The 25,586-nt window shown below is 48.5% G+C and overlaps 3 protein-coding genes and 1 non-coding gene across 4 annotated transcripts; 3 read left to right on the forward strand and 1 right to left on the reverse strand.

Moving 5' to 3' along the window:
• The first annotated feature begins 1,603 nt into the window (after window positions 1–1,603).
• Window positions 1,604–5,597, forward strand: VPS37D (VPS37D subunit of ESCRT-I). Its single transcript, XM_036280496.1, has 4 exons — window positions 1,604–1,859; window positions 3,204–3,375; window positions 3,881–3,963; window positions 4,513–5,597. The coding sequence occupies exons 1-4, from the start codon at window positions 1,722–1,724 to the stop codon at window positions 4,879–4,881; spliced, it is 762 nt and encodes a 253-aa protein (XP_036136389.1). The 5' UTR covers window positions 1,604–1,721; the 3' UTR covers window positions 4,882–5,597.
• Window positions 5,598–10,311: 4,714 nt separating this feature from the next.
• On the reverse strand, window positions 10,312–12,849 carry DNAJC30 (DnaJ heat shock protein family (Hsp40) member C30). The gene has a single exon (XM_036279815.1). The coding sequence runs from the start codon at window positions 12,847–12,849 to the stop codon at window positions 12,169–12,171; it is 681 nt and encodes a 226-aa protein (XP_036135708.1). The 3' UTR covers window positions 10,312–12,168.
• A 154-nt stretch (window positions 12,850–13,003) lies between these two features.
• Window positions 13,004–25,371, forward strand: BUD23 (BUD23 rRNA methyltransferase and ribosome maturation factor). Its single transcript, XM_036279373.1, has 12 exons — window positions 13,004–13,105; window positions 13,198–13,235; window positions 14,442–14,537; window positions 14,624–14,706; window positions 14,800–14,896; window positions 17,030–17,126; window positions 18,410–18,460; window positions 19,453–19,538; window positions 19,705–19,750; window positions 19,911–19,969; window positions 24,844–24,933; window positions 25,067–25,371. The coding sequence occupies exons 1-12, from the start codon at window positions 13,058–13,060 to the stop codon at window positions 25,119–25,121; spliced, it is 846 nt and encodes a 281-aa protein (XP_036135266.1). The 5' UTR covers window positions 13,004–13,057; the 3' UTR covers window positions 25,122–25,371.
• Window positions 24,287–24,419, forward strand: LOC118643037. Its single transcript, XR_004961925.1, has one exon.
• Window positions 25,372–25,586: the final 215 nt, after the last annotated feature.

Consider the following 25,586-nt stretch of genomic DNA (forward strand, 5'->3'; position numbering starts at 1 on the left):
TCCATTTTTTGTTCAGGTAGAGTGGGAGGGAGAGAGAGGAACACAGAGAGAGAGAGAGAAACCTCGACGTGAAAGGAACACATCGAGTGGCTGCCACCCGCACAACCGACCAGGGCCAGGGACAAACTGCAGCTGAGGTACGCGCCCCTAGCGGGAACCGAACCCGGGTCTCTCAGGACCGCAGGCCAACGCTCTAACCGCTGAACCAAACCGGCCAGGGCTGGAAGGGCTCTTGATAGTGCCCAGGACCAAGGTAGATGGAGAGCAGGGACTGTGGGAGCCAGAGGAGAAGAGCACATAACCCAGCCTGGGTAGGTGGAGAGGGCTTCCTGGAGGTGGTGATGTTTCAGCTGAGTCTTGAAGGGCAAAACCAAATTTTAGTTATCATAAAAATGCGGAAGAAGTGTTGGCTTTACAGTCTGTTGTCAAGCCTGTCCTGTCCCACTCCATTGGTTTTGTCTCTTTCTCAGATATCTACCCATTGTACTCTGGATTGATTGGAAGAGTCCTTGTTGAGCTCTTTCACCCCTATATCTTGGCTTATGGACTTCTCTTTGGTTTCATTACTTTCTACTTTAACTTCAGAACTCCTATTCATCCTTCAAAACCGAGATCAAATGTCACCTCCTCTGGTGAGCCTTTCCCATTGCCCTGGTCCCACCTCTGTGCTTTCTTAGCAGTGTAGTAAAGTGGAACAAGCTCACTCATTACTGTTTGATTTTAGACAAGTGGCTTAGTCTGAGTTTCTGTTTCTTGACCAAGTCTATGGCACTGACCAAGTCTAGCTGTGAAGATAAGGTAAATGACATCCTCAGGCATCACATGGGAATCACACAGTAAGCTATTCCGTGGTGAAACTTGACATTCTGTCTTGTCCTAGAGTAAGCTGTGTGAGAATGTGATTCTGTCTAAATCCAATCCATGAGCTCTGCAGAGAGGGTGCCCCCACAGGGCCTAGCCCAGTGATCAGGAATCATATGCTCTGTGGGCCCTTCACAAAAGGGAAGAACTAAGATTGCCTATCATATATGTATAATGTGACTTTGGAAAGGTGACATCATCTTTGTGAATCTGTTTCCTCATCTGTAAAACGACAACATATTAGAGATTCATTTACTACAGGTAAGGCACTGTAACACTCACTATCTCTAATCCTCACATTGTGTATCATCACCCCATTTTACAGAAGAGAAAACTGAGGCTCGGGGAGGTGACCGAGTTGTCTTAAGTTAGCAGCAGGGCAGGAGCTCCTGGTGCCCAGCCAAACTCAGAAAATTGTGCGAATCCAGAGGGGAAATGTGAAATAGCCCTGCAAGTTGTAAACGCCTAAGGTGGAAGATCCGTGCCTGGGGGGGGGGGGGGGGGGGGGGGCGTGGTGAATGATGGATGGCCCAGAGGAGGGGTGCTAAGAGAGGCGGCCTCAGATATCCGGATGGAGACGGGAGGATGGGTTTGCCGCCCGAAACGTGGGTGCGGGAGGCGCCGCGCGGCGCTGCATTGCCAGGGTGGGCTGGGGTGCGGTTCGCCCCATCTCTGCCCCACCCCCAGCCTCTACGCCGCGGCCCCTTTAAGAGCGGGCAGGGTGCCCTCTGGCGGCGGAGTGGCGCGCGCGGCCGGAGCCGGAGCCGGATCCCGGAGCCGGAGCGGAGCGGAGCGGAGCCGGGGCGGAGCGGGCCGAGCGGGCCGAGCCAGCAGCCGAGCTGGGGGCGCGGGCGGGCGGCATGTACCGGGCCCGGGCGGCGCGGGCGGGGCCGGAGCCCGGCAGCCCGGGGCGCTTTGGGATCCTCAGCACCGGGCAGCTCCGGGACCTGCTTCAGGATGAACCCAAGCTGGACCGGATTGTGCGGCTCAGCAGGAAGGTAGCGCGGGGGTCGCGGGTGGGGGGCGCGGGGAACGGGCCGCGGCCTGCAGGACCTGCCGAGCAACCAAAGGGCCGCGCGGGCCGGGCCGGGCCGCGGGGCTGCCGGTGGGCGCGGGAGCCTGGCACGTACGAGTGGGCCCCGCGGAGCCGCCCCCGGGGGAGGGGGCGCCCGGAGCCGGCCTGGGGCGGGTTGGGCGCCGGAGACCCAGGGAGGCGCCTATGCACCCCCAGGATGGCCGCGAGGCGTGTCCTACAGCGGATGCTCCAGGGAGGTGTGTTCTGGGGGGCCGGGGTGGTTGTGTTGTGGGGGGCCCTGGCTCGCACACCCACGTTCTGTAGGGCCAGAAAGGGGAGGTGCCTTCCATAGGGAGAACTAGGGGCCTGTTTAATACCTAGGGGGATCGTCGTGGGAGCGCCCGCATTTGGGGGGTGCAAGAGGAGGCTTTGTGTCTTTATTTGGATAGGGGTACTGAAAGCTGAGGTGTGTATTCCATAGGCCACCATAAGAGAAAGTTGTATATTTCACAGGCGATAGGCCAGAGCTGGTTGGCTGTGGGGGGCAGAAAGGGAAAGTGTGTGTTGGAGGGAGGCAGACAGGAGGGGCATGTGCATCGTATAGGGGACAGATGGAGGGTAGTGTGTTCTCCAGGGGCAGGAAGAGGAGGCTGGGCACTCCTAGAAACAAGGAAAAGCATTCTCCAGAGCCAGGAAAGGGGCTCTGCTTTCTGCAAGAGAAGGAAAGCTGGGAGCAGGTGCTAGAAAATCCGGGAGGAAAAGGGGGTGTGTATTCCTTGGGGGTGTGGGGACTCCACTGGAGGGCAGAAGGAGAAGTGTAAGGGGACGAGAGAGTGGCTTGAGGGGGTACTATGCAGTGACAGGGTGAAGACCACTTAGAGTCAGAGCAGGGGTGGGAGTGTTTTCAGCACAAACACCTGAGGAGGAGGCAGACAAAGGCCTGGAATGAGAGGGAAGCTACCCATGCATGGAAAATGGGACAGAAGAGGGAGGGGGACTCCTCAGGGACCTGAGCAAACATGTTAATTGAAAAATTAAAAATTAACTAACATTTGTAGAGGCCTTCATAGTTTTCCTCACTCAAGTCTGACCACAGCCCTATAAGGTAGCGTTTTTTAGCTCACTTTGTAGAAGAGGAAATTGAGGCCCAGAGAGGGAGTTCAAGGCAGAGCCCTGTTTGGGCCTCTTGCATCCCTCCACCTGTTGGTTCCCCACCCTGAGATTGAGCTGCTTTTGGCTTGACTGGTGAGCACTGTTGCTCAGGGTGGCAGTAGATGAAAGTGGGAAGACTCCCTGAGTGTGCCTCTTGGCCCTTCTCTGGTGGCAGTTCCAGGGCCTGCAGCTGGAGCGAGAGGCATGTCTGGCCTCTAACTACGCACTAGCCAAGGAGAACCTAGCCTTGCGGCCCCGCCTGGAGATGGGTCGGGCCGCCCTGGCCATCAAGTACCAGGAACTTCGAGAGGTGGCAGAGAGCTGTGCAGACAAGCTGCAGCGACTGGGTGAGAGGACATTTGGGAGAACTGCCTGGGGTGGGTGGCAGTTGGCCATCTGACTGGTTGGCCTTGGGAAGTGCTAGGCTCTGAAAGGTGGGACTTGGGCAGATCTATTCCCTGGGCAAGTTTCAGGGTGCTACTCCTGGAAAACTAAGTTGGGGAAGTGAACAGTTGGTGAGCAGAGCTGGGTTGTAGGGGCCAGATGAGGGGCTTGGCTGTTGGGGAAAAGGGGGTCCAATACCCAAGGGCCTAGGGTGCTCTAGGAGACAAAGCCCCTACTTTCTCTTTCCCACTAAGACTCGGGGCAGAACCTTGGGGGAAGGTGCACAAATTGATCCCATAGGCAATGTACAGAAGAGGAAACCAAGGCCCTAGAGATGAGAAGGGAAGCACAGAAGCACACACAGGGTCAGTGAGAGTCAGGATTGGGCACTGGGGCTGTGGCCTGTCTGCCCTGGGTGACAGGCCCTGAGGGTAGGGGCTATTCACTCTGTCCCTCTGTGGCCCTCAGAGGAGAGCATGCATCGCTGGAGCCCCCACTGTGCACTGGGCTGGCTGCAGGCTGAGCTGGAAGAGGCTGAGCAGGAGGCTGAGGTGAGGGGAGGGGAGGCTGGGCCTGGGGACAGGGAGAGAGACCCATCCTATCATTTCCCCCCTTCATTCTTACATTACAGGCTTGAGAGCCCCTCCTCCAGGAAGTCTGTCCTAAGTGCCAGGCCCCTAGGAGAGCTCCCCTGTGAATGTCTCAGGGCCCTGTAGGCTGTGTCTACAGAGGAGCTGGCACAGACTTCTCAGTGCTGGGTTGGAAGGATAGTGCTCAATGAGTCATTGGGGGAGGGGGAGGAGGGGCCCGGGTCCTAACCTTGATGGGCGACACCTGTCTACCTAAGTGTGCCCCCATCTCTGATCCTGCCTCATCTCTGACCCAGCAGGTCTGGTGATAGTAAGGAAATAGAGGCTTGAGAGTAGAGGACATTTGTCTGCAGTCACTCAGCAAGTCAGAGGCACACCCAGGCTGAAACTCAGGTGGCCCGTCCCCCCATTGTGGTCACCACTGGAAGGGATTTCGGGTGGGAGGGATAGAGGGCCAGTCCTAAATCTTTGGTCATGCTCCTCCCAAACTGTCCCTTCCTCCTGTCCCAGGAGCAGATGGAGCAGCTGCTGCTGGGGGAGCAGAGCCTGGAGGCTTTCTTGCCCGCTTTCCAGCGAGGCCGCGCCCTGGCCCACCTGAGGCGGACCCAGGCTGAGAAGCTGCAGGAGCTGCTGCGGCGCCGGGAGCGGGAGCGGTCTGCCCAGCCAGCCCCCAGTGCTGCTGCGGATCCCCCCAAACCCTTCCCTGCTGCAGCTGTCCTGCCCACCGGGGCTGCCCGCGGGCCACCAGCAGTGCCCCGGAGCCTGCCCCCCTTGGACTCCCGCCCAGTGCCCCCGCTGAAGGGCTCCCCCGGGTGCCCCCTTGGCCCAGCCCCTCTGCTGAGCCCTCGGCCCTCGCAGCCAGAACCCCCACACCGGTAGGATCCAGGGTATGGCTCCCCAATGGGGAGCCCAGACAAACTTGATACGTGGCTCCTCCTCCTCCCCCACTGCCTGGATGGGGGAAGGGGCAGGCCCCTCCCCCTGGCCTCAGGCAGGCCCTGGCCCTGGAGGCTAAGCTGGGGAGGAGGGTCACCTGGAAGACACCCAGAGAGAGGGCTGGGGGTGGGGTGGGCAGGGTATTTTGCCTCTGGCACTGAGGAAACTGCCTTTTTTGTCCTGGCTGAGACCTCCCAGGTGATGGGCAAGACCCAGTGAAAGAACTTGACTCATGGCAACCTAGGAAGGTGCCCGCTTTCCCCAAGGAGCCCTGCCTTAGGGGGCCTATTGCACCTTGACACTCTATTGGGCTGGCAAATGCCAAGGCTGACAGGCGTGCTTTCTATCATGTACTGAGCCTACCTTTCCCCCAGTCCTGGAACCCACCACCTAGGAGCCAGGTGGTCAGTTCCCAGCTGCAGGGTCAGAGACACCATGGCCCTGGAGCCCCACTCATGCTCCAGACCCTGGGGCAAGGTAGGCCAGGGGCTTCTGACCTGCACAGGTGAGAATGGGCCATCCCCAGGAAAGACCATTCTGTATTTTTCTGTCCCGTCTCCTTAGAATTGAACCTTTTTGAGGGCAGGTCCTTGTCTTTGTATGTTTTGTCCCCAGCCCCGCCTCCCAGGGGCCGTCAATAAATGTGATGATGAGGATGACGATGCTGCCCGACTCCTCTCTGCTCCCTCAACCAGCCACTCTGCTGTTGCAGCCTCTACATCTCAGCTCCTGCGCTTCCTACTCTTGAGATGCCCTCCTTTCCTCTCTGCCCATCCAAGGTCCAGCTGTCCTTCAGGTCCAGCACTGCTCCTGCCTCTTCCATGAAGCCAACTCTTAACTTTTGTGCACTTCTGGCCAGAAGCACACTCTGCTTCTTCACTGTTCTCCAATTGCCTCACCTGTATGCAACTTCTTTTCCTGGGTCGCCTGTAAGCCCAATCAGGATGGTACCTGCTCCTTCTCTGGCATGCCAAATGGCCACCCCCACTGAGTGATGGAAGGGGCTCTATAGTGCTGAAGGTATCTATCTTCAGCTAGGGTAAACCCTAGGTGGCCAACTTGGCTGATGAGTATGGGATAAGAAGATGGGAGAGCAGAAACATGCCTGGAATTAGTTTAGGTCAAGCCTGATGAAGTGAAGTTTGGCAGGGAGGCGTGAAAGGCCTTACAAATAAGAGGGGACAGTCAGAGTGCAGTAGAAGCAAATGTGATTTTGGTCCATGTTACTAGGAATATAATTATCTAGAAAGAGGGAAGTGTTGGTTTGGTTCAACTTTTCACTGAAATTTTAGTTGAGATCCCTAAAACAGCACCTTGAGAGTAATAAAAGGATTGGGACTAGTCCCATGTGGAACAATTGAGAGATCCATGTAGAGCCAGAGATCAAAGGGTGGAAACCACAAGGAGCCAGATAGTCCCCATCTCTAAAGTGTGAACTGCACCTCAGTGACTAATCTTTTGAGATGAAGGCAACAGTTGGAGGGACTGGCCCATTTGAGCTTTTGAGAGCCCTTCACATAGGGGCAGTGGTCAAAGAAAGCATTAAGAGTGCCCACTTGAGACCCTCCATCCACATTAGCTTTGGTTCTCCTACTCTCCTCACTGTTAGCACTTGAGCTGCTAGAGGCTGAGGGACACTGAAACCTGCCTGAGAGAACAGAACAGCTCTGGAAGACCTGAATTTTAAGCACAACCTGGGGCAGGCTGGGTCCTTCTTGCCCTGGCCTCCCATTCTGGATCCACGTTTCCAGGCAGTTTGTTTTTAATTAAAAGGAGAAAAGGGGCCAAGATTGGGCACGTCTGAGCCTTTGTCCACTACCATGAATTGGGAAGCAGCCTCAAGAAGACAAGAGTTCAGCCTCCCCTCCCCAGGGCAGGTAAGAAGAGAAAGGAACAACCCAGGCAATGGGGAGACAGGAAAGGAAGTGTTACAATGGAACCGTATGGGTTCCTTCAAAAGTCTTTACCTACCTCAGAAAACTGACTGTATTAGAGGGGATAGGGACTGAGGCCCCTTGATGTTCAGCTCCAGCCTGAAAAAGACCAAGGCAGATGGGTACAAATACTATTAGAGTGGAGTGGGCCTGGTTCTGGGCCATGGAAAAGGATTAGAATTAGAAAGTTTATAAACTTCATTAACTTCCCTGCTGGAAGATGCATGGAGTGTTCTGGAATATTGCAGGGCTGTCTTCCTGTTTGAAACCTTCTGGAACTTTCTGTTCCCAGGTTCTGGGGCTATAGGAATGTTCCTGGCTGTAATCTTCTGTGAGAGAGAATAAACTTAAGTGTCTATATCAAGAAGCCCATGAGTAAGGTACCACCTATTACAGACCACCAGTGCTTTTACAAACCAAAAATGAAAAGTTGTCCTAATAACAAAACTCTCATTCCTTTTTGATAAAAATAGAGTTCCTACCTCTCAAGAAAGTCTGTTATGTACACCTCCTTGTTTGGGTATCGCTAGCTTCTTCTTGTTTCCTTAAGCTTCTCTCCTTGTTTTCCAAATATGAAACATAAAATTAAATGTGCTTTCTTTTTTTGCCAATCAAGACTTACTGACCTAAGCAGGTCTGAACTAGAGTGGGCTCAAATCTTTACCACTGAATCATGTGGTCACTGCAAAGCATGGCTAGGAACTTGCCCCTGACTGCTAAGGTTAGAGAATTGAGTGGTTTCCAAGAGACCAACCTGGACTAGCTGTGGGTTTACCCCAATTAATACAAAAATTGTACACAAAAGACTTGAGTGCAGGAATTTGTTAGTAGTATTCTGCAGAGGGAGGACCTCTGGCTTTGTCTAGGACTGCTATAGACCTCTTTAAAGATTCTTCTTGTCCTACATGAAAATAAGATTTACACTCTGCCTCCCTGCATAAAGTGTAAACTCTTACATATGCTGTAAACTCAAATGCCTATAGGGGCCAGGAGATCAGAGGTGCAAAGCAGTCCATTTCCACAAAGAATTACACCCTCTCACATTTTTTCTGGAAATGCATGGTCCTTTTTCAAAATTTCTCCTTTTGATAGACATGGGATAGAGATATTTCTCTACTGTGAGCAAAATGGTGCAAGTATGTGTATCAAGGTCTTTTATCCTTTACCTCTGATGGTGGGAGTGCAGCGGAATGTAGCGAAATATCCTATCCAAAAGGCAGGTGTTACAGCTTCTCCCAGACACTTATGCAGTTATCTGAGTGGGCTCAATGATAGCACATTTTCTCATTTTTTTGAGAAGTCAGAAATCTATATTTTTATGCAAAGTCCCCTCAGTTATGAATGTTGGCTAAAGTTATTTTAAGGCACTGTGCCAGCTACAGCCAAACACTATTGTGAACTATGAATTTTGGTCTGTTCTTGGTTGTTCTGAAATAGGCCTTCATTAGTCTAGTAGCAGTCCCCTCCCAGGGCCGAAAGTGTGAATGCTGAAGAGGCAAAGGCAGGTCCGGAGGGCCAACCTACCTCAAGACTAGTGACAGGACCCCAGGTTTGGACAGCCTTAAGAGAATGGCATGATGGCTAGATGCATAGAGACACTATGGCATAACAACACATGGTGAAGGTGAGTTCTCTGCACTGGCTTCTTGGGGATAAGCATACTGAGCATTCTCAGCATATGCAAGTTTATGAAATCCAAACGCAGGTCTTAACTATCATCCTTACCACACTAACAGGACCCTCAGCTGCTCTCTCTGTACAAACCCTATGGCTGCTAGGGCTACAAGCTGGGCCTGAGAGCAGGCAAGGCAGGCTTTGTCCTATGACCTTTACCACAGGTGGGGTAGCAGTATGATTTCATCACAGGGCTGAGGAACTGAGAAGCAGCAAAGGTCAGGAGAGAGCCTACTTTTCCAGTGCACTGAATTTTTTCTTCTTTTTTTAAAATCCTCACCTGAGGATGTGTTTTTCCCCATTTATCTTCAGATAGAGTAGGGGGAGAGAGAGAGAGAGATGAAGACGTGAGAGGCACACATTGACCAGTTGCCTCCCACACGGCCAGGGCTGGGGACCAAACCACAACCGAGGTACATGCCTTTGACTGGAATTGAACCCACGATTCTGGTCCGTGGACCGATGCTCCAACCGCTGAGCCAAAGTGGCCAGGGCTCTACTGTACTGAATTTAAGAGAGACTGAAATGAAGTAGAATCACCACTTACCAGTTGTCCCTTCTCTCAGCATCTCTTCATGAGATCAGTGACCATCAGGAAGCCCAAAGGTCCAAGACATAGCCTCCTTTACCTCACCATTTGCCCAAAAGGGAATTTGGTGGCCACTCATATGGGCTTCACCCCTGGTGCCTCAGCCCGTGGCTGTTGTGTACATATGTGTATTTATATATATGTGTATATACACACACACACATTTTTTTTTTTCCTAATGATGACCAAATGGACAACTCATTGACTTAAGGTAGGCTATTCTTATTTGTTTTGGCTCATGCTGGAACCATTATAATGGGCAAGGTACATCCTGTGAACAAAATGTCAGAACCTCAGAAGGAAGCGAGACATCCTACTTTCTCAGCACTGGGATGGGTAAAGGATTTCACTCAGCAATAAATAAAGGGCAACAGAGGTAAAAGCAGTTTGGCTCAGGAGAAATAAAGTCCTCATCAAGTCCAGGGACAATATCACAATCGACTAGACACATACACCTTTGATCCTGTCTTGTCTCCCTATGTAGAACCTGTAGTGCTGCTCACTCAGCTCTGTAATATACTTGCAAGCCCATCCCCATCCTAATGAGCATAGCCTGGGACAAGCTGGGCCCCGCTTATCCATCTCCCATCACAAAGGGACAAAAGTTGAGCATGTCTGAGCCTGGTTCAGCCTCTCCTCCCCAGGGCAGGAACGGAGAAATGTTACCATGGGGACAAGGTAACGTTGGAGGGGGGGTCCCTCAAAAAGCCACCCACACATGAAAAGCTCAGACTCAGTTTAGGGAGTTCTCTCAGATATCAGACCTGGCCTAAAAAACCCTGAGGCAAGCAGAATGGCACTGTGAGTACTTTAATAGTTCTAGGCCTAAGAAGCTGAGTTAGATGGTTAATAAATTTTATTGACTGCCCTGCATGAAATATTTTGGAATGGTTTGGAAGTTTAACATAGTCTGGACCCCTCCACCCTCACTGGGCACCTTCTTTTTTTTTTTTTATCCTCACCCGAGGACACTTTTCCACTTTTTGTTCAGATAGAGTAGGAGGGAGAGAGAGAGAGAGAAACATCGATGTGAAAGGGACACATTGAGTGGCTGCCACCAACACAATCCAACCAGGGTGGGGGACAAACTACAACTGTGGTACATGCCCTTATCGGGAACCGAACCCGTGTCTCCCTGGACCGCAGGCCGATGCTCTAACCACTGAGCCAAATTGGCCAGGGCAGGAACCTTCTTAACTTTCTATCCATTTCCATGTTCTGGGGCCCCAGGAAATGTTTTTGACTGTGATCGTCACAGAAAGCACACTTGAAAGGTCTATGTCAAGAAGCCCATGCAAAAGGTCCCAGCTATTACAGACCACTAGGGCTTTTCCAAACAAGACCCAAAAGAACTCCAACTCCTTTTGATAGAATCTTGCCCCAAGGACATTGTTATGCCCCATCTCTTTGACTGAGAATCACTAGCTTCTGTACATTTTACTAAGCTTCACTTCACGTGTTATATTTGAAAAAGACTCTCCCTCGTTTTTCAAATATGAATATAATAACACTAAATGTTCTTTTTCAAAGTACATATGCCCCACCCCCAAAATCAAGGCTCACTGAGAACTGTGGACCTGAACCAGGGTCGACTCAAATCTTTATTATTGAACCATGTGGTCACTACAAAGCCATGACTAAGGGTTTGCCCCTGACCTCTAAGGCTAAAGAGAATCAGAGAGACCAAGTTGAAATAGCTTTGGTTTATCCCAATTTATACAAGGATTTCACAAGAGTGTGAATGCAAGACTTGGTATTAATATACCAAAGCACCTCTGGCTTTGTTTAGACTCTAGACTTAGGCTGGTACCCTTGTGGTAGATCTCTTGCAAAGGTTTTCCTATCCCACAGCTTTACACTCAGCCCCAGTTCATAAATATTTGAGCACTGACAATCTCACAGCCATGCATTCCCTATGTGCGGTGACTGGGGATTAAGAGAGCATGACTATTACCACTCTAGCCAAGTGATGACTGACCTACTGTTTAGCAATTAAAGACAAAAAAAAGCCTCAGGCAGTTCTAAACAAGGAACCAAGTTTCCACCACAGGCCCCCTGATCCTGAGTAGTCCCAACTCCAAACTCCCAAAATTTCCTACAGTCTCAAGCAACCATGTTTCCAGGATTTAGCTTGTAGGGCCTGCAATAATCCCTGCAAGCTAAACAGGATAGGCCACACTCAGGGGAACTCTGTCTGGGAGAGGACAGGCTGCATCATTTGCAAAAAGGCTGGCTGGTAAGGGGATAACCAGGTGACAGGCACACTGTCCCAAGGATAAACTTGACTCTACTAGCATGTTTTAACCACTGAGCCCATTAGAACTATGGATAATAAAGTGTGACAGACTTCAAGAGAGCAAATCACTTGCTCTCTGCCATCATGCCCATAGAGAAACTTCTCCAAGGTCATACATTAGATATGTACGGGCACAGGTACACTCATTCCTTATGCTTGATGACTTTGCTTTCCCACTCCCTCATGCCACCAATGGAAAGGAGTGGGGTTTGGGGCTGACCATAGAATAGCAAGGTTTCCACATACATTTTTAGCCTATATCAGGTCTCACCTGTGGCTTGGGAACTCACAGAAAGACAAGGTTGTACAACCTCAGAATTTTTCTTTTAGCAGCCAACAATTGGTCACATTGCACGTTTCAAGGTTACAGAGCCCCATGGCACAAACATGGGGCAGGAGCACACAATTCTTGCTCAGAGCTTTACAATAAAGCCAGAGCAAGTGTTCCAGAAGTTGACATCAGGAAGGCAACTCTGGAAGCAGGCACCCAAAAGATTCCAGAAAACCCTTCCCTCTCGGGCTTTCAGAGCTCTTCATTTTGGGGCCTCCTTCTTGGGCATCGAAAAGCCTCCTTTTCTGGACCGCAGGGAGAGGGATGTGCAGGTCAACGGCTAAGCTGGGCGGGCGGGGAAGAGCGGTTCCTTCGGACCCCAGCAGAGGTAGACTCTGGAAAGCGAAGGGTTCAAGACAGGAAAGGCCATTTTCTGGGGTCTGATCCCCTTCCCTTCTCTCTCCAATTAAAAGCGAATGCCCATTAGGATGAAGATTGTGAGGAGAAAGAAGACTAAAGTGGTGTCTCGGATCTCGTCCCAGTGGAAGCCTTTCTTAGCCCGATCCTCCTGCTGCTTGCGAAGGGCCTCGCGCCGGGCCCTCTGGCGGCGTTCCCGCTCGAGCTGTTCTCCGTAATGCGCCTGGTAGAAGGCGTCAAAGTTGAACATGGTGCGGTCCGCGTCCGGCGCGGCCTTACCACGGCCGTGGGTACGAGGGGCGGCCGGCGGGCTGCGAGGCGGGCCGGATTCCGCTGAGGGAGTCGTGGAGGGACGGGCGCCAGGTCCGCGCAGGTCCAAGTCGCTGAGCAGGCCGCGGTCATACTTGCGGCGCAGGGTGGCACTACCCAGCACCACGTATGCCTGGGCGATGCGCGTAAAGCGCTCGGCAGCCTCGGCGCTCCCGGAGTTGCGGTCCGGGTGGTAGAGGAAGCTTTGCCGGTAATAGGCAGCCTTGATTTGGGCCTGCGTGGCCGTGGAGGGGACGCCGAGAAGCTCATACAGCGCCGTGCGCGAGTACGGGCCGTCGCCCTGGGAATAAGTCCTCGCTTCTAGGACCAAGCACGATACTCGGTTTTGTGGAGGGCCCCGAGTCCGCCACAACCTCCACAGTAACAGCCGCGGCCACCTCAGACCGGACTTGGCTGCCATCTTGAATGGCTGTGCGGAAGTGCAAAGATTAACTGGCCAATGGGAGGCGTGCGTTGCTCGCAGCTCTTCGGCCCAGTAGCCAATCGAGTAAAAAAGAAGGCGAGGAGAGGGGGGTGGAGCATGCGTATTACGAGGCGGGCGCAGCGTTGCTGATATAAAAGCCGGACGCGAGGCATACCCTGCCTTGTAGTGCAGCTGAGGCGAGGCTATGGCGAGTCGCGGACATAGACCGGAGCACGGCGGGCCCCCAGAGCTGGTGAGCTTTGTGGCCCTCGGGTACCAGTTGTCTTGTAGAATTTCTGCGTTTTGATTTCTACACCCAACTGGCCTTTTTTTTCTTTTCCGCAGTTTTATAACAAGAATGAAGCACGGAAATACATGCGCAAGTAAGGGAGCAGATATTGAGTGGTTAGAGGGTTGGGGAACCCACAGGTTACCCTGATTTGGGGCATTGCTTGGAAAGCAAGCAGAATTTGGGGGGCGGAGGGTTGAGTGGGAGGAAGGGACCTGGGTTGATCCTATTTTTTACACTGGCAAAGTCAACTTTAGTTAAATCTCTGAACTATCTGGGCCTCAGTTACCTGAGCATTAATACGGGAGTGATCATATTTTTCTCTGGATTGTTTTCAGAGTTTATTGTGACACCTTGTTTTGAACATGTGGTAACATAGGCAGGAGGCTTTGGATCTGTATAAGGGGTTAGTGCTATTGAGGGAAAGGAAATAATATTCATGAATGTTTACTGTGTGCTCCTGTTTGTATTATCTCACTAAATCCTTTTTTCAGTTGTTGGTGTAGTATCTGAATTTCATAGAGGGTAGTTAAGTCTATAACTGCAAAGTCAATTAACAGGTGAAGGCTAGAGCAGAGACTTCCAGACTTTCCTTTCTGTAGGAAACTCTACATATACTTGATCTTGGGAAAGCCCCAGGATATTATAGACCTATTCTGTGCAATGGAAAGCAGTCGCCATCAGCCATCTATAGAAATGTGTTTAGTCTGAATTACTTCGAATGAAGAAAATGTAAAATATTTTATTGATAATTTTTCATATTGGTTATGTGTTGAAACAGTTTGAGCATATTGAGTTAAATAAAATATATTATTGCATTTGGTTAACTATCACAGTTAATTTTCCATATTTAATTTCATTTTAATTGTGGCTATTAGAAAGTCATGTGTGGCTTGCATTATATTTCTCGTGGACAGCACTACTATAGATTTTTGTTGGCACGTTGTTGATTCTTATATCTGAGGGTAACTATGGTGGGTAATTCTTCCAGAAAATGTGTTCTTGAGTAATGCAACATCAAAGCCTGATAGATTTGAAAATACTCAATGGTTGGTCATTAGTTAAGTGATTTGTTATTAGCTTTGCATCAGGTACAGTTAGAATTTGTGTCACAACAAAATAACACGTCCCTGTGTTATATGGACATTTGGGGTTACTTTTAAATAGTTGTAGTTGAATTTGTTGACCAGGAAAGAGCACCTTGTTTTTTCTTGTACTTTGGGGTTTTTTGTTTGTTTGTGTTTTGGTCTGGGTGTAGTTTTAGCCCAGAACTCACTTGTTTGTATTTCTGCCTTCCTAGCTCTAGGATGATTGATGTCCAGACCAAGATGGCAGGGCGAGCATTGGAGCTCCTTGATCTGCCTGAGGATAAACCCTGTTTCCTATTGGATGTTGGGTGAGATCCTGGGGCCCAGTCAGATTGCCCAGGTTCTGGGACATCTTTACTATTCACACTGTTGAGTCTCTGATTATATCTTTCAGCTGTGGTACTGGGCTGAGTGGAGATTATCTCTCTGATGAGGGGCACTATTGGGTGGGCATCGACATCAGCCCTGACATGCTGGGTAAGTATGTGGTATTTAGCACTGGGATGGACTACCCACATGAGTGTGGAGCAGCTATGCCCATCGTGTTCCCCTCACTCTTCTCCCATGTAGATGCAGCCTTGGACCGAGAAGCACAAGGAGACCTACTTCTGGGGGATATGGGCCAAGGCATCCCCTTCAAACCGGGATCCTTTGATGGTTGTATCAGGTAAGATTCTTCATGTTTTGCTTTTAGTCCTGCAGGATAGCGCTTCCCATACATGGCTTTGCAACAGTCACATGGGAAATTTAAAGATATACCTCCCATGGGATTTTTGGACTAATAAGGTCAGAGGAAGACCCAAAACTAAGTAGTTTTTTGTATTTCAAACCTGTCTGCTTTGAGAGGGGAGGAGTGGTCTTTTGAGCCACTAGCAGCCATCTTGTGAGCCCCTGCCAGCCATCTTGTGAGCCCCTGCCGCCATCTTGTGAGCCCCTGCCGCCATCTTGTTGCCTTTTGAAGAACTCTGATGAGGAGTTTCCTAGGCTGCTCTAATCTCTTCAGCAACTTAGGAGTCCTTTCTGGGGCGTCAGCCTTGAGCATGTACATAGTACTTTAACAGCAGAACGTAGACTGTTGATGTTACTATTAAAAAATATAAAGTTCTTTGTTTTCTGTGGTAGGTTTTGTTTAGTATTTGGTAAGTGGTTTGTTGGTGGAATGGAGGCAGGGAATAGGAGGGGAAGTCCTAGTTTAATCATTAACTGGTGGAGACCTGTGATGTATGTTGAACAGTAAGGATCTGGGTGAGAGAAAATTTGGATTGGACGATTTTCTTCTGGAATAAGGGGTTAGATTACATCTGGGAACAAGATTGGGGGAAAAAGACATTTCAAGGATAGCAATTGTTTTTTAGTAATGATTGGGTGATGTGTTCGAAATTGTGGAAAACCAAAGGCCAGAGATATGTCTGTATGTTTTAGTAGTAAATAGCCATTTTTAGTTTGTTTTTAAGAGGCAAGATGGTGTGGCAGGCTTTCCTTTTGTTTAACATTTGTTATATGTAAGACATTGTACAGGGTGCTGTGGAGTTTGGAAATAAAATACAATTCCTGTTTTTAAGACTCCGTGGTTAATTAGCTGCTAAAAGATATGGACCAGGTTAAACACAAGGTGAGTGTGGGGTGTGCACAGGGGAGTCATGGGACCACCTGAGTTGTGAAGAGAAGCAAGAGAGCACAGGAAAACCCTGGCCAGTGTGGCTCAGTTGTTTGGAATGTCATCCTGTACACCAAAAGGTAGCAGGTTTGATCCCAGGTCAGGGCAAGTTTGGGATGGGAGGCAACTGATCAGTGTTTTCTCTCTTCGTCCCTCCCTCCCTCTCCTTTCCTCTTTCTAGAATCAATTTAAAAAACAAAACTAAAAAGAACACAGGAAAGCCTTGAGAAAGAGAGGGGCCGGGGTTGGGCCTTAAAGTCTGGGCGGAATTTGGATAGTCAAGGAGAGGGTAAAGGAATAGTGTGAGAAAAGGCACAGAAGTGGATGGGAAAGGAATCTGATAGATCGTAGGGATGAATGAAAGATTTCATGGAAGTTGAGGTTGTGTGGAGTTGGGTCCTAGAAGGTTTTTTTTAAAACTCTATCCTAAGAAATTTGGGCTTTATTCAGTAGTTGATAGGGAGCTGGGGAGGGATAACATAAAATCTTTGTTTTAGGAAGATTATTTAGAAGAGAGGAGAGTTATGTTGTTGAAACAATTGAGATGGCAATAAGTGCTGACCTAGGAGAATGGTGGAGGAGAATAAAAGCTTAGAGAGGCAGGGGGACAAATCAGCAGGGTTTGGGGTTCTGTGAATGGGTTGGGTATTCATAGCACTGAGGAAGGGAATGCCAGAAAGGAGGACATAGTAGCTGCTTGAAAATTTAAATCTGAGGATTACCGAGACACTTGACAGGTACAGTTGAAGGAACTGATTTTGGAAGAGAATGAGTGAATGGCTTTGTAAGTACTGTAAAAGATATTTCCTTTGCTTTGGAGTAAGGAAATGTGAAGGGGTGGGTGGGTAGGTGGCAGAGATAGCCTTGATATGGTGAATAATTTTGAACTTGAGATGGATGTAGAAAAAGGTTGAGAAAATGTTTTTTAGGACTGACTGCAAGGAAATTAACACTGACCTTCTGTATATCCTGTTTGGTCCAGTGTTGTAGAATAGTGACCTGAAGTGGACCTGCATATGCCAATAAAGGGAGTGGGCAGGAGGGTTTTACCTGGAGATCAAGGATGTGTGGGGTATGAGTCCTGAAGAGGCATGGGTGAGCAGTGTGTGCACTTTCCTGACTAGGTCTCTCCGTTTTTTTTAGCATTTCTGCTGTGCAGTGGCTCTGTAATGCTAACAAGAAGTCTGACATTCCTGCCAAGCGCCTGTACTGCTTTTTTTCTTCTCTTTATTCTGTGCTGGTGAGTATAAAATCTCCCTATCTGGGTTGGCTGCCTATCCCTTCCTTGCCCTGCAGGTAGAGTGATGAAGTAGAGGAGTTCCATGGCAGGGCTATTCAAATGGGACTGCATGGGGTGGCAGGGCCTTATTGTGATCCTCAGCCTAAATAGAAAGTTTTAGTGGGCTAACACTCTAATGAAATGCAAAAGATGCTGATGTCATCTGGCTGGCGTGGTGAGCGTTGACCCATGCACCAGGAGGTCGCTGGTTCGATTCCTGGTCAGGACACATGCCCAGGTTGTGGGCCCAGTCCCCATTGAGGGGCATGCAGGAGGCGGCCAATTGATGTTCTCTCTCATCAGTGTTTCTATCTCTCCTCACTTCCTCTCTCTCTAAAAATCAATAAAGGGAAAAAAAATAAAAGATGCTGATGTCAAAATCTTAGACGAATTACAATTCCTGTGTTCACTGTGCTGAATTTTATCAGAAGTTGGTTTGGGGACATAGACTCCACAGAATGAGGACAGGGACATCGTGTCTAGGACACACAAAGCATACCTTTCAGAGTTCCTACATCCTCCAATTCACACCCCTTCCTCCTCCTCCCATTGCTGATGCTCAGATGGGGATCAGGATGGTTATTTACCACTGAGAGCCTTTATTAACTTTTATTTTTATAACTAAGGGTGTTGATTTCCATTGCTTACTTGGGTTAGATGATAGTTTGAGATTCTAAGTCCTAAAAATGAGTTCTTTTACTTTTTTCGAAGGATTTGGGTGTTTCTTGGTCTCCTTAATCTCCCCACCTCATCCTAGGGTGGGTTGTTCCTGAACACGGCAGGCTGATCTTGTGCATTATGTGATTTCTCTGCTGTTTATGCACTGAGGTTAATTTTGAAGTTCTGAGGGCCTTTGTGTTTGCCTTTCTTCTGAGATGTTCTTTCCTTATATGTTTGACCAACTCCTCACTATATTCAGGTCTCTGCTCAAATGTCCCTCCAAGAGGGGCCTGCCTTGAACCAGAAGTAAACTCAACAGTCTCTTGTTACTCACCATCTCTTTGTCCTAATTCTTTTTGGCTCTTAATCACTACTGTAAATTAGCTGTCTCCTCTACTAAAATGTGAGTTCCAAAAGTTCAGAGGAGAGGCTCTCTCTTTTGTTCATAGCTGTATCCCCAGCCCTAAGGACAGTGCCTTGCACATAATGGGAACTCAAATATCAGCGAGTAAGGAAGGGATGAGTGTCTGGGTCCTGACCTCATGGGATATTTGTAAGATAGTGAATGTTTCTGTTTCTTGCAGGTTCGTGGAGCCCGAGCTGTTCTGCAGCTGTACCCTGAGAACTCCGAGCAGGTGAGTCTCTTGGCTACTGGAAGTGCAGGGAAGGGGGAGGGGCCCAGAACAGGTAAACTGTTTTTGTTCTGCTCCTTACTCACGTGCCCTCCTATTAATGGGGAGTGACAAAACAGGCAACCTTATGCTGATTGATGGGAAAGGAGAGAATGAGTACCTGAGAGTGGTTCCTGTGGCCTCTGGTGACATGCTTTATGACCTGATATAAGGAGGAGTAGTATCAGGGTGGGGTGGGGTAGAGTGGTTGTCTTCCCTTGACAGATAAGATGGTATTACAGTTAATGTGATATATTAACTGATTTCCATAACCAAATATATAAATGGGGATGGGGTATGTATTGAGAGAACATAAACAGTTGTCTGTTCTATGGAGTGTAATGCAATACAAAGGAGAAATGTGGAGGTCGGAGTTACAGACCTTGAAAGACAAGCTGTGAGCTGTTCCTGACTAATACCATGAATGAGTCTGCCTCCCATTTGTTGGCCATTCATTTCCTGTAATTTGAGTGGGTAGATGGGTCCCTGGGCTAGAAAGTGAGAATTGCTTGTTCTGTAATTCCCCTGAGGGAGTTGTATGCCATGGCTGGTTCTATCCTGCACTTTCCTTTATGTGGCTTTTGGGGACTCAGAATTGGGAACGGTTTGATAAAGAAGACCATGCCCAGTCATTGTGGCTCAGTGGATTTAGCATCGTGGACTGAGAGGTCCTGGTTCGAATCTGAGTCAGGGCACATGACCAGGTTGTGGGCTGGATCCCCAGTAGGGGGGCATGCAGGAGGCAGCTGATCCATGTATATTTCTCACATTGATGTTTCTATCTCTCTCCCTTTCTCTTAAAAAAAAAAATCAATAAAAGTATATTTAAAAAAATAAAGAAGGCCTTTAATTCTTCCAGTCAAAGTCCATCCTGGAATCAGACTGGCTTAAAGGGAGTGAGGGAAAGCAGTGTGCTCCCCCAGCCTCTCTGGGACTCACCAATGTTCTCTTTTTAGTTGGAGCTGATTACAACCCAGGCCATCAAGGCTGGCTTCACTGGTGGTGTGGTGGTGGACTACCCCAACAGTGCCAAAGCAAAGAAGTGAGTGCTGGGGGCCAGTGTGGGATAGAGGGTAGTGGTGTGGATCAGAGTAGTGCTGAGTTGGGGCTCCAAGGCCCAGGCAGGAGGCACCTGTTTATGGAAGGGAAGGGAAGGACTTGTTTTGCCCTACAAGGCTTTATGAGTCCTTGCATTTTACTTGTTTCAGGTTCTACCTCTGTTTGTTTTCTGGACCATCAAGCTTTCTGCCAAAGGTGAGGGACCCTGAGTTTTTAGGCCCATGTCTTTTGGGTCCCCTTCTTTGAGGCTGGGCCTAGTACCTGTCGAAAGAGCTTAGGCCTGGTGGGTGCCCATGCTAGAGGAGCTGGGTTGAGAGATCTTCCGGATGATCTAAAAGCCCTTTGGTTCCTTCAGGGCCTGAACGAGATTAAGGATGAAGAGGAGGCCAGGGAATCCACATTCACAAATAAGAGGTAAAGTGAATCATAGGTGAACCTGCCTAACCTTTAGGGAGTTAATGCTGCTAGGTTTATTAGACATGACAGAGGAAGCTGGAGGTGGCAGGACCACTCCATTTTTCTCTGCTTTCACCAAGTCTCGGGTTCGGATGTGGCAGTGACACCTAGGTGGTAATAGAACTGGGGAACCCCTTGTTCATGAGCCTGCTCCTGCCTTAGGCTGGGATGTCTATAGGCAGCCTTGCAGCCTTACTCTCTGCCTTCCCTCTCGCCATGCCTGACAGGCTGTTCCCTCCTTCCCTAGGCTGCCTCCATCTCCTACGTTCTGGACCCCATTTTTTTTTTGGCCCCTGTGGCTCTCCCTTCTCCAGTGACCTCATCTTTACTCTCTTGGGCCATTCCCATCAGCTCACAAACATGCTGCACAATTTCTTGTGTCTTCCAAGAGATCCTCCCTTTACTCCTTAACAACTCCAAGCTGTCACCCTGTTTATTTGCTTACCTTTATATAACAAAACTCCTCCAACTTGCCTCTTCTTGCTTTCTCCCCTATTATTCTCTCAGTCCTCTTCTCTGGATTATGCTTCTGTCTCATCACAAATTATTCTTGTCAAGGCCACAACCAACCTGTCTTGCTAAATCTATGGTCACTTCTCAGTCTTTTTTCCTACTTTGTCTTTATCTTAACTTGCCTGCTTGGTAGTAGCTAACACAGCCCATCTCTCGCTTAACACTCTCCTCACTTGGCTTCCCACTCACTGTCTTGGTTTTCTCTTAACCTTACTGGTTGTTCCTTCTCAGTCCACTCTGCTGGCTCCTCTTCTAGCACACTCTGGAGGCCAGCCTGGACTCCATCTCTCTCTGCACACTGCCTTAAACACCAACTACAGGTTCATAACTCCCAGATTTATATTGTTGGCCTCAAGTTCACCTCTGTCAACCCACCTTCTAACTATCCACACCTGAACTTCCCACAGATGTCTTGAACAAAGCAGAGCTCTTGGTTTTCACCCCCAAACCGCCTTTTTATTTTATTTTTTTAAATCATTCCGAGTTATTCCTATCTTCCTTACATCTCATATCCAGTCAATCCATCAGCAAGTCCTGCACCCCTCCCCTCAATGTATATCCCAATTCCAACTATTTTCCCCACTCCCACCTGGTCTTAATTCACCACCAGTCTTGCCTGGATTACCGAGAGCTGCATCATGTTTCTCCCTGCTTTCAGTCTTTGTTTATTTTCATTCTTTTTTTGTTTTGCATTTATCTTTATACAGAATGGGAGGGAGAGAGGGAGGAAGAGAGAGAGAAACATAGATGTGAGAGAGACATATTGACTGGTTGCCACCCACAGGCCCCCACCCAGGGCTGGGGACAAACTGCAACCCCAGGTACATGCCTTTAGTGGGAACCGAACTCCGGTATCTCCGGTCCGCAGGCTGACGCTCTAACCGCTGAGCCAAACTGGCCAGTGCTTCATTTATTTTTTGCGTAGCAGCAACACTGATCCTTTCCTTTTTCTTGGTTAAAAAAAAAACCTTGCCCTGGCCGGTTTGGCTCAGCAGTTAGAGCGTTGGCCTGCGGTCCAGAGGGACCCGGGTTCGGTTCCCGCTAAGGGCACGTACCTTGGTTGCAGTTTGTCCCTGGCCCTGGTTGGGTCGTGCGGGAGGCAGCCACTAGATTTGTCCCTTTCACATCGATGTTTCTCTCTTCCTCTCTCTCCCTCCCACTGTATCTGAACAAAAAATGGAAAAATGTCCTCAGGCGAGGATTTAAAAAAAAAAAAGAAAGAAAAATCTTGTCATTTTTCTGTTATCTTCAGTTGAATTTTTTATTTTTTTACCTTTATTTTCCTTAACATCTTTAACTGCTCTAAATCTTGGTTATTTGTATCCTTAACTAGAATGAAAACTTGGCATTATATCCCTGACATCAGAAGAATATCTTATTAATAAAAGGTGTCTGATATTTGTTGAATGCATAATTAATTATAAGATAGTGAAGGGGAGTTATTTCTTAGTTCTGGTTGATATGAGTGGAAGGTGTTAAGACTTTGAAGACATATAAGAGGAAAAATGGGCAGAGAATTGAATGAGTTTAGAAGGCGCATTGGTGGTGAAAATTATAGTGTTCCTTGTGTTCATCACAGATTTATACTGTCTGCTCCCTCAGTAGTCATCTCTCTTAGCTTCCTTCCTTAGCCAATTCCCTATGGGGACTTAAGGGCTCTTCTAGATGTTTTCTGCTCTAAGACATCCACCAATTGCCCCCAGAGAGTAGTCCCATCTCCTACTTCACAGAGGAAATACAAGTTGTTTAACTCCTTCCATCCATCTTAGGATTTCTCTGTCCTCACACCATTGTCTACAGACAACATATGCTAACTTTAAACTTGGGTAAGTTTCGTAACCTGAGCATCCATTTCTCTATTTTATTTTATTTTTTATTATTATTAGTTTTTTATCCTCACCCAAGGACATTTTTGCATTTATCTTCAGATAGAGCAGGAGGGAGAGTGGGAGGAAGAGAGAGAGAGAAACATTGATGTGAAAGGGACACATCGAGTGGCTGCCACCCACATGATCCCCACTGGGGCCGGGGACAAACTGTAACCGAGGTACGTGCCCTTAGCAGAAACCGAACCCAGGACTCTGGTCTGTGGGCTGGCACTCTAACCACTGAGCCAAACCGGCCAGGGCCATTTCTCTATTTTAAAAGGTGGGGATATTGCCATCTACTTGGGCAGTGTGTTGAGTAGAAAGCATGTTTTTATAGGACTCAGCATAGTGACTGGCACAGACTTCACTTTCCCCATTCTACAGGCTTTTACTTTTCCAAGTCCTCAGATTTGAGAAGGGAAGGGAAAGAGGCTTTTGCCTATTGGAAGGATTATCAGGCTTTTCCCATTACTATCACTTCTCTCTAATCACATTCCAGCCACTTATACATAAATAGATGAATTTAAAAGTTCTTAAAACCTTTACCTAATTTATACATTTCTTTTGTATCACTATTGTTTCACTTGTGCATTCCTTAATTCTTGCCACCTGGCTTCCACCCTACCACTCCTAAACCACTCTCTTGAAAGGCTCAGCCCACCTCTGGCATTTTCCACTATTGCCCTCCTGTAGTCTGGACCACTCACCATCTTTACCTGTTACCTTTATATTCCCTTGATAACTCTTTACCATTGTTCCCGCTGTGGCTCACATCTAGCCCCCTGTTCATTGTGTCCCACAGCTTACCTTCCTTATAGATGCATAGGGATTAGTCCTGCATTTCCAGACCCCAATTTACAGCTGCTGTTTGCTTTGCACCTGGCACCCAGACTCCTGCCCCCTAGTTGTGTACCCTCTTAAGGTTCTTTGCCTCTCTACACCTTCAAGTCTAGATCATGTTATGTCATTCCTTTGGTATAAAATGTCACTGATGTCCCACTGGTTACTGAATGCAGGGTATACTCCTTGCTGGTAGTTACACTTCTGTGAACTGGCTCAGCCAAGTGAGATTGATTTTTTTTTTTTTTTTTTTTTAATATGATTCTGCCCGGCTGGTGTGGCTCAATGGATTGAGTGTTGTCCCATGGACTGAGAGAACCTGACCAGGGCTCGATTCCTGGTCAGGGCACATGCCTGGGTTGCAGGCTCGATCCTCAGTATGGGGTGTGCAGGAGGCAGCTGATTGATGTATCTCTCTCACATCGATGTTACTGTCTCTCTCCCTAATTCTTAGTTTTGTTAGATTAGAATAGAAGTAGCAATAGAAAGGATTTATCATGCATTTCAGCTTCCAATGGTCCTCAGGCAAGGAGGAAACTTGTGCATGAGGTGAATTAATCCTCCACAGACCCTCAGAATCTCACTTGGACCCTTCTCCTTCTGTCCATAACTCCAGGCATGTGGGACTTTTCTGTTCTCTAACCTTTACCTTCATTTCTTTCAGTGTCTCATTTTCATATATTGCTTCTTGTCTGGAATGCTGTCCCCACTGCCTACCTGTAGAAATATCAGCTTGTCCCCATGGCCCTCTTTATTTTTCCCAGACCCTGTGCTTTTCCTTTCTTGTCACTCCCTTAGCAGCTCCTGGGACTCTCTGCACTTGTTTTGCCTGTGTGAATGATCTCTGTCATAGCCCAGCCATGAAATTCTTTAAGGGCAGGGTTGGTTCATAGCCAATGTAGAACATCCATGGGCTGTGCATATAGGTGCTCAGGAAATGGTGGTTACTCAAATGGCAAGCATCCTTGCTTGGTGTGAGTTATGCTGGAAACAGTGTGATCCCAACTGCCAGGTTGGGAAGTGGCTTGAGAGCTTAGGCTTCCCCTGTTCTCAGGGCTTCTCTTCCATGTGGCTGCAGGGGGTATTCTTTTCTCCTCAGCCTGGGCTGGAGGCCAAGATCAATCTTTGAGGATCATTGTCGGGGCTGCCACAAGCTGGGCAGCCTTGTTTTCCTACCTCAGACATTGCTTGGAGCCCCTACTTGATGGGGTGTGTTGACCTCACAACCAGACTAAGGCCTTAAGTGGCAGCATTGGGCCTCTGGCTTTCTGTGGATATTGTTAGGCTCTTGTGAGCCAATCGTGGCCTAGGTTGCCCAAAATGCAGCCTTGCCCCCTGCCTGCCTGCTCCATAAGCAGGATGTGTACAGACCCAATAAGTGGTCATCTACCATAAAGATAACCTGTGAGTGAGTGGGACCTTGTACTTCCTGCCCTCCTGCTACATAAACTGCTTTGACTCCAGTGGATGTTACCAGGATGGGGGTGTCCAGAAGTGAGACGTTTATTGTAGAAGGGGCATCTAAGGCCACCCTTTTTTCCTGCCTGGATTAACTTGGGTGCCATCCAGGCTGCTCCATCCCATCAGCTCACAGCTATGTATCCTGCACAGGATTCCCTACAAGATTGCGAGGAGCGGGGTGGTGAGGAAGACCCGTGAGTGGGTGCTGGAGAAGAAAGAGCGCCATAGACGTCAGGGCAAGTGAGTACCTAGGATGCTGTGGATAAAGGGACATCTTAGACACTAAAGGCTCACCTACACTTGAAGGGGGGTCCCAAAGGTACTTTGTTCTTTCTTCTGAAACTTTTATGTTCTTCCAATTATTTCTTCACAGGGAAGTCAGACCTGACACACAGTATACCGGCCGCAAGCGCAAGCCCTACTTCTAAGCAGTTAGCTGCATTGAATGGGACAACTCGGGGTCCATACAGTTGTGAGCTGTGCTATCCAGCTCAGGCATTTGCCTCTGGAAAGTTTTATATATTGAAGTACCTACTTCATCAGTTGACAAAATAGTGTTTAGAAAAGTTCTAATAGTATTTTCTTCATTAAACAAAGTTCTGAGAGCATTTTATTTTGTTGTAAAAGCAATAAACCACTTTCTGTGGCACTCTGGCATTTACCAGCTCTGTGATCCTAAACAAACTTAAGTTCCTCTGTTGGTGGGAGTTACCACTTAATTTCATGGGTCCAAATTAGGTTTAAAGAATTCAAGTGTATTAAAGCACTCTTTTAACCTACAAGGAACATAGGTCCATTTCTTTAATTTAGGCCTTGTAACGGTAGGCAGAGTTGGAAAGGATGGGCAGGATGAAATGTATCCATGCTACCCACTGGCCTGAGGCCTCTGCCCA

The sequence above is a fragment of the Molossus molossus genome, unplaced genomic scaffold, assembly GCF_014108415.1.
Source record: "Molossus molossus isolate mMolMol1 unplaced genomic scaffold, mMolMol1.p scaffold_m16_p_3, whole genome shotgun sequence".
Classification (NCBI taxonomy): Eukaryota; Metazoa; Chordata; class Mammalia; order Chiroptera; family Molossidae; genus Molossus; species Molossus molossus.